The sequence below is a fragment of the Narcine bancroftii genome, unplaced genomic scaffold, assembly GCF_036971445.1.
Source record: "Narcine bancroftii isolate sNarBan1 unplaced genomic scaffold, sNarBan1.hap1 Scaffold_588, whole genome shotgun sequence".
NCBI classification, from domain to species: Eukaryota; Metazoa; Chordata; class Chondrichthyes; order Torpediniformes; family Narcinidae; genus Narcine; species Narcine bancroftii.
Genome location: NW_027212119.1, coordinates 27,669 through 40,641, shown reverse-complemented (window position 1 = coordinate 40,641; position 12,973 = coordinate 27,669). Strand labels below are relative to the sequence as shown.

Sequence of the window (12,973 nt, the reverse complement as noted above, 5' to 3'; positions counted from 1 at the left end):
AAAGGAAGATGAAGTGTCTTTCCCCAATCATGTATGGGGTCATTAAACAGAGACCTGAGCCTAGCAGGATGCAGTGGGATGTTCTTCCAGCACTTGAAACCTCCTTGAGAAATTGTTCTGTCTTGGCTGAATAATCTGGGTCTGTGGATGAAAAAAATAATTATTTTCCCATGCAAGGGTTTGAGATGGTCAATCAGGAGAAATTATTTCTGGATGCAGGAATATCTGTACCCAGAGGCTGTTGGTTGGCATCAGAGCCATTGGAATGTGTGTAAATAATTTTTTAAATAAATAAATAGATAGAAAATCTGGAATGTGCTGCCTGGGAGGCAAATGGATAAATATCTAATAGGGAGAACAATTGCAAGATTCCAGAGAGAGAGAGATTTGGAGTGGGACAAATAGTATAGACTGAAAGGGCCAGCAGAAATGATCAGAATCAGGTTTATTGTGTGAACATGGGTGAGGGGAAGAAGCTGTTTTTGTACCATTGTGCACGTCTTCAGCCTCCTGTCCCTCCCTCCTGATGGTAGCAGAGTGAAGAGGGCACGGGGGTTCCTTGAGGATGGAAGCTACTTTCTTAAGACACAGCCTGTTGTAGATGTCCTTAATGGAGTGAAGATTGATGCCCGTGAGGGCGCTGGGCGAATTTACAACCCTTTGTAGCCTCTTCCTGTCCTGTGTATTGGTGTGTCAGTTCCAGACAGTGATGCAACCCGTCAGAATGCCCTGCGTGGTACACCTGTGGACATTTGCAAGAGTCTTTGGTAGCAGACGGGCTGAACTTCTCAAAAACTGCAGCAGCTGGTGAGCCCTTCCTCATGACTGAATCAACGATAAGCTGAATAGCTGTTCCCTACCCTGTATCTTTGCTCACTTTTTCTTCTCTGTGAGAAGGGTCAGCTACTTCATCAGAACAGACCAAAAGGCATTTGTAGATGTGTCAAAAGTTGTCTAACCCTCCCCCACACTCTATTTAAATAGACTTAGCAAAAATCTAACAATTTCCAATGCCATTTATGGAAAAGCTTCCTAATTTACCAATTCCTCTTCCCTCTGAATTGTACCCCAAGTATTTTCTTGCTCCAGTCCCAAACTTTCTAACCAAAGTAAATGCATTAACACTGTCCTCCATCTGGTTCTTTCAATATTCAATCAAATTCCCCACCACCCCCTTCACTCTTCCACTGAATACCACACTGGTTGTGTTAAATTTAAGTCTTGTTCACGATACTAACGCCAAGAATAACAGAAGCATCCTTTTAAATTTAAACCTACAGCACTGTAATGGTCCCTTCCATCCTATGAGCCCATGCCCCCCCAATACACTAATTAACCTACAACCCCCGTATGTTGTTGAAGGTGCAGTATCTGTAGAATCTTAAACTACTTGGGTGTTTTGTGTAGCTGTAATGAATACCGGCTTCTTTTGTCTAGCTGTGGAGATGAACGATCTTTCAGATTTAAAAATATATCTATATATTCTGCTTTATTTTAATAGTTTGCCATCTATGCTCACAGGTGAGCTGGGATAAAAATCCTGGCTCTTGTCTCCAAATACTTCTGTAGTTGCTTTATTCTGCTCTCATTTTAACTTGCAGGGTAGACCCACATTTGTTTTAAATCCTCATTGCCTCTTTCATTTCTCCCTTGCCTAGTTGAAATTGAGGATGGGAACAGCATCTGGCAATTACTTTCTTCCGAGCCAGTGGCCTTATCCCAAGCAGCTGGTAAATCTCACACCCCATCAACACATCAGTCACTGTGCAGTGGAGATGATGTTTTCTTTGGGAGCTCCCGCATTGGGCCAAGGAGAGTGAGTGATTTGGGTCATGACAACTAACTAACAACAACTGGCCAGAATGTGCTCTTTCACAATCAGATGGGCAGAAGCCAACGGCTCCTCCTCTCTTCTGTAGGTTCCTTTGGAATCTGGTGACGGAAGCCTCTTCATAGTTTTCTCATTGTTTCTTTAGCAAAAGCAAAAGTAAAGCGTACACTAATGCGAGTGGCTTTGGAGTTGAATGATGGATTCCAGGGCAGGGACAACTCCCCCTTCCCTTCCATCACAGTGCATCTTTCTCAGTCCTCTGCCTCTTGCCTCTTCTTTCTTCTCCCACCTGTATTCCCTCCACCCTTTTATCTGTTCTGTCCTTCCTATTCCTCGAGAAGAGTTTCAGCCCGAAACGTCGACTAGATGCTGCCTTACCAACTGGGTTCCTCTGGCATTTTGTGTCTTGATCCAGTTTTCTGGCATCTGCAGACATCCTGTTTACCAGTCGAAACAATCTCCCTGCTTTTATCTTGTATTATTTCTTCAATAATTTTGTTCCTGTAAGATCCCTCTCCTCCCAAAACAGCAAAATTAATATGTCTAAGGGCCCCCAAGAAATGGGTAGGAATGGTACAGTAACTATACACAGTGAATAGATCACTTAGCCCGCGTTCTTGAGCCACCATTCAGTAGGCCAGGGTTGATCTGTGCCTTAACTCCATCCACCCACATGAGCCTACTTCTTTCAAAAGTTTTAAATTGGATGTTATCAAGGAAATCTGCAGATTCTGGAATCTAGTGCAGTATACAAAAATGCTGGAGAAAGTCAACAGGTCATGCAGCATCCACAGAAAGTAAAAGGCAGACTTTTTGGGCCTGGGCTCTTCATCAGGAATGTTTGAAAATTAGCCAAATGCCTGAATGTGGGGGTGGGGGAGGAGCACAGGGTAAGAGGGATATGGGAGAGGGCAAATGACTAAGAAAAATAGCTCTCTGATAGGAGAAGGAAAGGAAGAAGGTGGGGAGCCAGAGGAAGGAAGACAGAAGGGTGGAGAAAGAGGCTCGTGGGGAGGGGGGGGTTATTGGAGAAGTTGATGTCAATGCCATTTGGTTGGAGACCATAAGATAGAGGAGTAGAAGTAGGCCATTTAGCCCATCGACCACTCTGCCATTCCATTATTAGCTGATCCACTCTCCTCTGCCTTCTCCCCATAACCCTTGATACTCTTGACTATTTGGATACCATCTGAGCTCTGAGAATTCTCAGATGGAATACAAGGTGTAGTTTTAAATTGAACCCAAGCCTCTGCTTTAGTGAGAGTTTGTTTTCCATTCCCTCTGAAGGGTCTTTGGCCAAAAATTTTAATTTTATTTAAATTTAGATATACAGCATGGTGATAGGCCCTTCCATCCCATGATCTCACTCCGCCCATATACCCTAATGAACCTACAACCCCTGTACATTTGGGAGAAAACTGGAGCACCCATAGGAAGCCCACGCAGACACGGGGAGAATGCACAAACTCCTTACAAACAGTGCCCGATTCGAACTTGCCGCTGCAACAGCATTATGTTAACCATGACACCCAAAAAACATTCATTGTTTCTCTTCCACAGAAGCTGCTTAAATTGCTGAGTGTTTCCAGCATCATTTTGAATTTCTAGCTCCTGCAGTTTTTATTTCTCCCTGTCCCCCCTTACAAGAAACACAGGAGATGTCTTCCTGTTCTAGATTCTTGACTTGCTCCAAATCAGATTGACATGAGTGGCGAGAATATTTCTCCTGGTTGGAGGTGGCCACAGTGGGGGTGTAAGGTTGAAGTTTTAGCCTGAGATGAATGCTTGGTGCTTTTTCTCCTGTCCCTCAGCCCCATTCTGGACAAAGAGACGATTGAAGTAGGCAATCTGCGGTTTCAGGCTCTCTTCACCCCAGGCCATACAGTGGGTCACATGATCTATGTCCTGGATGGGACAGCTCACAACAGTCCTGCTTCCCTCTTCTCTGGAGATCTGGTCTTCCTCTCTGGCTGTGGTGAGTATTTACCCAGGACATATCGCTCCCCTGTTTTAACCTTTTGAGGTATTGATGCACATAGAACTGATCATTTTAACTACAACAGTGATTTCTTGCGTGGATATTCCATTTCTAATGTGCCTGACCTTGGAATATGTGATGGCATGATGTAGCGAGATCTTCAGTGTGCACCTAATCCAAGTTCACCCTACCATTGAATGCTATAGCACAGAAACAGGGCCTTTAGCCCATCTAGTCACTGCCAAACTATTCTGCCTAGTCCCATTGACCTACATCTGGGCCATAGCTCTCCGTACCACTCTCATCCATGTACCTATGCATTTTTCTCTTAAATATAAAAATCAAACCTGCATTTACCAATTCAGCTTGGAGATCGTTCCACTACTCTCTGTGTTAAGAAGTTCCCCCTAATGTTCCCCATGAGCACCTTGTCTCACAGAACCTCGATGGAAAAATCCTGATTGCATTTACTCTGTATACCCTTCATAATTTTGCCCTGGAAATGTCTCATGCGATGATGTAGAGGGAGCTTTGTTCTGCAAGTACATTTGTGCTCCAATTGTGTAGGTGTGTGTAGCAGAACAGTGCAGAAGGAGCTTTATTCTGTCCCCGTAAAGCCAAACTTGAATATAATTCCATCTGGATCCCCATTGGAACACCTCCAAATCTATAATCAGAAGCTTCCAGATGTGAGAAATCTGAAATAAAAACCCTGCAGGAGATGCACTGCAAAGGTAATCATGAACTACTAGACTGTTGCAGCCAACTGGTTCCCTAAATAAGAAAACAGGAGCATATGAGCTCCTCTGCTATTCAATAAGATTATGGCCAATTCATTCCTGCCACTTCGGATCATGGGCTTGCAATGTTTCTGCGTGTCCCTCGACTTGCAGTTCAAGTGTCTTGTCAGTCTCTCTCTGGAATGTGTTCAATGACGCAGCTCCTTCAAGTGGAATATTCCAAAGATTCACTGACCTCTGAGAGAAAATTTTCTTCTCCTCATCTCCCTCTTAATTTGAAACTATTTTCCTGAATTCTAAATCTCCCCCCCATGTTTCAGTAGGAGTGCAGTGCAGGCAAGTGGGACTAGTTCAGGTAGACAACTTGATCAGTATGGACAATTTTGGCCGAATGGCCTGTTTCCGTGCTATCTATAACGTTCTTCTGATCTCCGATGAGTATAGGCTCAACCCGGTCAGTCTTTTCTTCATCACAAAAATCTCCCAAGCCATCCATGGCATAGGATGTGTCTTTCTGCTTTCCGCATTACAGGAAGGATGTGGAGACTTGGGAGAGAGTGCAGAAGAGATTCACCACTAAACCGTATGGATTAGAGAATATTAGATGTAAAGAGAGATTGGGAAAACTTGGATTATTTTCTCTGCAGTCTCGGAGGCTGAGGTGTGAAGCGATAATTTATTCACATTCACACTATCTAATTCCTTCTTCCATTGTGTCCAGCTTATTATCAGTTTAGTTTTACCCTAGCAAGAGACTTCTCCATCCTCCCTGCAGCTTCTCTCCACCTCATTTGTGACAAAGGGGTCATGGACTGGAAGTTTTCATACTGTTCTTTTTCCCCCACAGATGCTGAGCATTTCCAGCATCTTCTTTTCTGATGTTACTCACTGGTGGCAGGGCCAGATTTTTGTCACTGATTTGGATGCTTCTCCATTCCACCTTTTATCAGTGACCCAGCTGGGAAATTATAGACCAGTTAGCCTGACGTCAGTAGTGGGAAGAATGCTAGAGTCAGTTATTAAAGTAGTGATATCATCGGACAGAGTCAGCATGGTTTTATGAAGGGAAAATCATGTCTGACGAATCTTTTAGAATTTTTTGAGGATGTAATCAGTAGAGTGGATAAGGGAGAACCAGTGGATGTGGTATATCTGGATTTTCAGAAGGCTTTTGATAAGGTCCCGCACAGGAGATTAGTGTACAAACTTAAAGCACACAGTATAGGAGGGATGGTGTTGAGGTGGATAGAGAATTGGTTGACAGACAGGAAACAAAGAGTAGGAATAAATGTTTTTTTTCCAAATGGCAGGCAGTGACTAGTGGGGTACCACAAGGCTCATTGCTGGGACCACAGTCTCCAGAATGGAGGACCATCGCCTTCCCAAGATCGTATTATATGGCGAGCTCTCCACTGGCCACCGTGACAGAGGTGCACCAAAGAAAAGGTACAAGGACTGCCTAAAGAAATCTCTTGGTGCCTGCCACATTGACCACCGCCAGTGGGCTGATAACGCCTCAAACCGTGCATCTTGGCGCCTCACAGTTTGGCGGGCAGCAGCCTCCTTTGAAGAAGACCGCAGAGCCCACCTCACTGACCAAAGGCAAAGGAGGAAAAACCCAACACCCAACCCCAACCAACCAATTTTCCCTTGCAACCGCTGCAATCGTGTCTGCCTGTCCCGCATCGGACTGGTCAGCCACAAACGAGCCTGCAGCTGACGTGGACTTTTTACCCCCTCCATAAATCTTCGTCCGCGAAGCCAAGCCAAAGAAAAAAAAAAAAAAAAAAAAAAATATCAATGACTTAGATGAGGGAATAAAAAGCAGCATCTCCAAGTTTGCAGACGACACGAAGCTGGGTGGCAGGGTTAGCTGTGTAGAGGATGCAGGGTGACTTGGATAAGTTAGGTGAGTGGACTAATGCATGGTAGATGCCATATAATGTAGATAAGTGTGAGGTTATCCACTTTGGAGGCAAGAATAGGAGAGATTATTAGCTCAGTGGTGTCTGATTAGGAAAAGGGAGATCCAACAAGAACTCTGTGTCGCTGTGCACCAGTCATTGAAAGTGGGCATGTGGGTTCAGCAGGCAGTGAAGAAGGTGAATGGTATGTTGGCATACATAGCAAGAGGATTCGAGTACAAGAGCAGAGAGGTTCTACTGCAGCTGACCAGGGCCCTGATGAGACCACATCTGGAGCATTGTGTACAGTTTTGGCCTCCTTGGCTAAGGAAAGACATCCTGGCGAAGGCTCACTCGATTGATACCAGAGATGGCAGGACTTGCATATGAAGAAAGGTTGGATCGACTAGGCTTATACTCACTGGAATTTAGAAGATTGAGGGGGGATCTTATAGAAATGTATAAAATTCTTAATGGATTGGACAGGCTAGATGGAGGGAGCTTGTTCCCGATGTTGGGGAAAACCAGAACCAGGGGTCACAGTTTAAAGCAAGTCTTTTAGGACTGAGATGAGAGAGAAAAAATTCTCAGAATGTGGTGAATCTGTGGAATTCTTTGCCACAGGAAGTGGTTGAAGCTGGTTCCTTATCTACATTTAAGAGGGAGTTAGATTTGGCCCTTGTGGCTAAGGGGATCAGGGAGAAAGGGAGAAGGTTGGTACTGAGTAGATGATCAGCCATCATCAGAATGAATGGTGGTGTAGGCTTGAAGGGCCAAATGGCCTACTCCTACCCCTTTTTAATGTTTCTACAAGGCAAAGAGTAGGTGAGGGTGGGGCGTTCTAGAAAGGAAACAAGTGAAACAAGCTTTGATCACAATCCAGTAGATTCCATTGGCACCTTTATTCCTGAGGTCACCAGAGAATTTGCTGGTTCAGAATTCCAAGTGCTGAGGTACCAGCAGTAGTGTGGATTGTGGAGGGACGTGTGACCTCACTGTCTGGACCCTAGTGGGATTGTGGAGGATCAAGTGACCTCTGTCTGGAAACTGGTCACCTACCAATCAAGATTGGACTTTCTCCATCCTTTAATCACCCAGGGATTACCTGGGCCAGACCTTCCAGCTTACTGTACTGCGAAGTCCACCATGTGCCGTAGCCCTTTCTCTTTTTCTCTTCTGCCCTGAGACAACAGTGCTAGAGGAGTTATCGGTAAAATGTGCACTACATAGGGATCGGGGCTGTTGTATATTGTTGTAGTTGTAGATAGCATTTGAGCCGTGCCCACATAAGACAAAGAACGATAGGTAGCATATTGTAGATCTTGGATGTGAAAATTGTTTAAACAGTTGCTAGTATTGGTAGTGCTACGTCCAATGTGACTGGGTTCTACTGTATTGTGTGATTGAGAGTACTTGCATGTATTATCTCTGTTGCAATCACCTTGTGAATGTTTCAACAAAGATTATTTCTGCATTCAACCTGTGTCCAGACCCACTATTCTTTGAACCCTTCGAACTTGTTTCCCTTCCCACACAACACCTGCCCAGTATCCAACCCTGCTATCACCAATTTTTCTTTTTTAGATAGACAGTATGAAAACAGGCCCTTCCAGGCAGCCAGTGCTGCCCAAATACCTCAATTAAGCTACCAACCCTGTATGTTTCAAACAATGGGAGAAAATCCCTGCAGACACAGGGAGAACGTACAAACTCCTTACAGACAACACCGGATTGGAACCTGGGTTACTGGCGATGTATCAGCATTGCACTAAACCGTGCCGCCCCTAATATGCAGGAGGCAATTTGTGCCCAACAAAAAATGTTTTGTATAGTCAAATATTTTGACCCATGGATCTCCAGAACCAGTTTTAATTGGGACAAACTGTCAATCTTCAATATAATGCATTCCCATCATCAACTTCGACAGCTCCTTCAGATCGCCCCCGCATCAGAAATTTGCAGATGCTGGCAATGTGAAAGTAAAAACAAGGTCAGGCAGTGTCTGTGGAGAGAAAAGAAGTCAATACTTTAGATCAATAACTGTTAAAGCTGGAAAAGTGAGAATATAAATTAGCATTCATGAGATCAAGGTGCAAGATTTCTCATCAGAACCTACTCTTCCCCAAAATGGTGCAACTTCTTAGACCCTCATTCTGTGTGGTGTTGGTAACCAGTAGGATTCCACTGCCCCTTCTTGAAGCCTTGGTATTCCCTTGGATAAAAGCGTAATTAAACAGAGACTTCCTGATGAGGCTTGACTGGACTTGTGCCACATTCTTCTACTACCCTGACTTGATTTTGTGTCCTTTCTCAGGTCGAATTTTTGAAGGGAGCTCCTCACTGATGCTGTCGTCGCTGGATGTCGTGGGCACCCTGGAGAATGAGACATTACTTTGGCCAGGTAAAGGGGTTCAAGTGTGCTCCTAAATAAACTTGGGCATTTTCCAAGACCCTTTTCTTCTTTCCTCCTGCCCTTGCTGAATACCCATGAGGATGAGAAGGGTCTGTTCCATACAAGTGTCGCCTACGTGGGATGGGAAGCATGCTCTGTCAAGACCTGTTTAGTGTCGTAAAATATTCCATCTCCTGAGGAGGAGCAAAAACAGCCATCTGATCACCTGGAAAATTGAGTGCCAAACTGTCAGACATGGGAGTGAAAGTGCATGGGTGAATTTCTCGGGATCTGATGAGTATAGTGGGGAATATACCTAGGAGATGGAGGCATAACACGCGGTTAAGAAATAAACTCAGCAGATGTTGGGGTTCAGTGCCCCAAAGTGCTGGAGAAACTCAGCAGGTCATGCCGCATCTGTCGGAAGTAAATGGCAGTCGATGTTTCAGGCCTGAGCCCTTGGTCAGGAATGGGAGTCCCCAAATTTAAGATGCATTTTTTTTACTCCGTGGAACTAAGATTCAATATTCGGTGTCGTGCCCCATGTTTAGAATTGGGAACTTTGAGGCACAGGATTCGATTTTCTCCTTCACAATTTTCCTGGATCATGTCAGACATTTAGATCTGGAGCTTGGGTTGCCATTGGTTTGGACTGAGGTCTGTGCAGCTGCGGGGGCGCTGGAGGTGAATCCACTGGCAACTCAGTGGCTCTGAAGGGACTCTTGCTTTTCTTTCTCTGTAAGGAATGCCAGGCAATTTCTTCTGTCAGGGAATCTGCCTGCCTTATGGCAGAGAAATTGCAATTTTGTGTAATATTATATGACAATTAAAGAATCTTGACAAGTGGTCGCAATCCTGTGGTTTTGGAGCCCTATTGAGCATGTTGTGCCCCCCCCCCCCATCCTCCCAGGTATATTCCCCACTATATTTATCAGATCCCGAGAAATTCACCCATGCACTTTCACTCCCGTGTCTGCTGATGGAAAGTGAAACCAATCCTGTCACCTTGAGAACGTGGGCCTTGGTTTTAAGATCAGCCTGCTTTTTGCATCTGGTTTCAGGTTGACAGGGTGGAATACTTGTTGCTTGTTGAGTAAATTCAGGAAGGAACTCTCCCGAGCAATGCTTCATAAAACTGGCAGAAGGAGGACAGCAGGGTTTGGTGTAGACTAGAGTTCCCTCAATACTCACCCATCAAATACTCCCAGCTGGAATAAAACAGAAAATGCTGGAAAGTTCAGCAGGAATACATTGCTGGGGGTGATGGTGAGGGCTGGCACAATAGGGACATTAAAAAAAATCCTTGCAAATGGATGTAAGAATCATGAAGGGTTATGGGTGTGAGGCGGGGAAGGGTTAGGTGGTTGTGGAGTAGGTTTACATATGTCGGCACAACATCATGGGCCGAAGGGTCTGTACTGTGCCGTAATGTTCTATGTGAATATCAGAAGAGTTGAATGATCGTTTCCTCTTTCCACACTTGTTACCCAACCTGCTCAGTGTATCCAGCATTTTGTCTTTGTTTCCAACATCTGCATTTTTATAATAGGAGGGTTTAAATGTACAGATGCACCAAAATTCTTGCTCGCTGCAGCCACACAAATAATGCACTAACATAGCATCAATTAAATGACTAGAATGTCCCATGAGCTAGAAATAGAGGTAAGTACAAAAGGATGGGTATACAAGTATTCACAATTGCAGTAGGTACATAAAAAGCTGATGTTTCAGAGGGTGCAGACTGATCTTTTGATGGTCCTATAATAATGGTTTGGGAGGCTCAGGAGCCCAGTGCAAATGACGGTGGTAGTTCTTGTGTGTAAATGAGAATACAGACATGGCTCCTGTGTTTTCGTGGGTTATATAGAACTTCATGACTAGAGTATGGATTAAATGCTACATGTTACTTAGTAGGTTGTCACCAGCTTGTCTCAGTGGATCAAGAACAAATGTGCATGAAAATTCCTATCGTGCCAGTTTGTGCTCGAGTTTAAGTTGAAAGGTATTTGATATAGTGGGGTTGGCATCTCAGAGGGAGACCATAACTCCTCTCACCCATTGAGAAGGAAAAGAGTCCCTACAGGACGGTGACCATAGCAACGTACCAGCAACGGTCAGGTTACTTTCAGAATGTTACTGGTTTCACGTAACCCAGTACTACCTGTAACATGGTTGGGTGGTCGGCGGATAAATCGGCTCCCCCACCAGGCTCGCCTGGCGCGGAGGATGGCTGGACACCCTGCAGGATGAAAAACAAGATGTGTCAAAGGGCGGACGAACCCTCTTGTAGGGTCACTGGCCATCTGGCAAACACGTGTCATGAAACGCAGAAAGGGCATCCCTTGCATCAAAGCTTCATCTGGCCATTTACTGCAACAGAACTCTTCCCCCCCACCCCCCCAAAATCCAGGAGGAGGGGATGTTGAGAGAGTGGGTTTGGACCTGTGCAACTACCTACTTACCTAAACTCCATTCATACACACACTGTTCCTTCCTGAAGAGTGGGGTATCCTCATCAAACTTTACAAACTGACTGAAAGGAACCATCATCTTATGGGACGGATGGCCAGAAGAAGATGACCAGCAAGGGGCTTAGTGGTCAGAGGACCCAGCAAGCTGGCTGCTTGCTGTCGGAGGATCTACACGGGCTGGAGACTGGCTCTTGGGAACCAGGTTTCAAAGCCAGGATTCAAGGGGGCACTGAGGGAAAGAAGGGCTCCCAAAGGGCCTCGGACGCTGAAGCCTTCCTGATAGTGTTGGAGCTTTGGACCTGGAGCTTAGGTGGATCAAACAGGAGTCTGTGTGGCTGCAAAGGCTGGAGGTGAAGCTACAGACACTCAGTGACTCCTGGCAATGCTCATGGTGACTTTTTGTTTGCCTAATGGCAGTCAAAAGTTGAAGTATATTATGTGTTACATTTTTAATGTATTATTGTATGAAAATAAAAGGAACCTGCTTGCAGGGCACGAGTACGCACAGGATAACCTGATGTTTGCGGCGTCTGTCGAACCGAACAACCCTGCTATCTTCACGAAGCTCGAATGGGTTCTGCGCCAGAGGCATCTGAGCCGCTGCACTGTGAGTATGAGTGTGCCACCTTCCCTTAGTGTTCCTCTTTGTGTCTGAACCTGATCGCCCCCTGCAGACAGTCATGCAGCAGGGAACAGGTCCTTTTGGCTCCACTTGTCCATGCTGACCTGGTCGGCATTCTGGTCTAATCCCATTTACCGGCATTTGGCCCATTTCTTTCTAAACCCTTCCTATCTACTTAAATATCCTTTGAACTTTTTTTTTAAACCTGAAGTGCCTGAGGGGGAGCTTTGTAGAGGCCATAGATAAGGTAAATAGTTGGACTTTCTTTATATTATATATTATATTATTTATATTTATATTATATTTATTATATATATATATAATTTTATATATTATATATAATATATTTTATATTATATTATTATATAAATATATATTTATATTATATATTATTATATAAATATATATTTATATATAATATATTATATATATGTGTGTGTGTGTGTGTATATATATATTATATATATTATATTTTTTTTAAATATATATATATATTTAATATATATATATTATATATATTTTTTAAAATATATATATATATATATTTAATATATATAATATATATATATTTTTTTTTAATATATATATATATAGCCTGCAGCTGACGTGGACATTTACCCCCTCCATAAATCTTCGTCCGCGAAGCCAAGCCAAAGAAAAGACATATGACAATAAACGTGAACTACTATCCTCCCAGTGGTGCCCCGGCTGTTACAATAACAGCAGGTTTTAAAGATTCCAGTCATGATGAAGAGAGGATTTTCAACCAATTTCCATTTAAAAAAAAAATGTTTATTGGAACACAACTCAACCACGTGTAGTTTTACTACAAGAACACTGATTAAAAACATAAGTCACTAATACATAATAAATTGACCAATGTAAATTCAAGTTTATCCTCAGACCAGAGGAAACAGTGTTTCTCTGGACCATGGTGCATACAAGCACACAGCACACAATAATCACCTTTATACATAAATATTATACAAAAGTAATATGTATAAATATTTTGAAATAATTTTTCTCCAAATACAC

General features: G+C 43.7%; 1 protein-coding gene across 1 annotated transcript in view; it reads left to right on the top strand.

Moving 5' to 3' along the window:
- The first annotated feature begins 3,627 nt into the window (after positions 1-3,627).
- LOC138751004 (neurofilament heavy polypeptide-like) overlaps positions 3,628-12,973 on the top strand; it is a 35,159-nt gene continuing 25,813 nt past the window's right edge. The window contains exons 1-3 of the mRNA XM_069913106.1: positions 3,628-3,806; positions 8,768-8,854; positions 11,808-11,923. Of these exons, the coding sequence (XP_069769207.1) occupies positions 3,725-3,806; positions 8,768-8,854; positions 11,808-11,923 (285 nt within the window). The 5' untranslated portion in view covers positions 3,628-3,724. The remainder of the gene's footprint in view (positions 3,807-8,767; positions 8,855-11,807; positions 11,924-12,973) is intronic.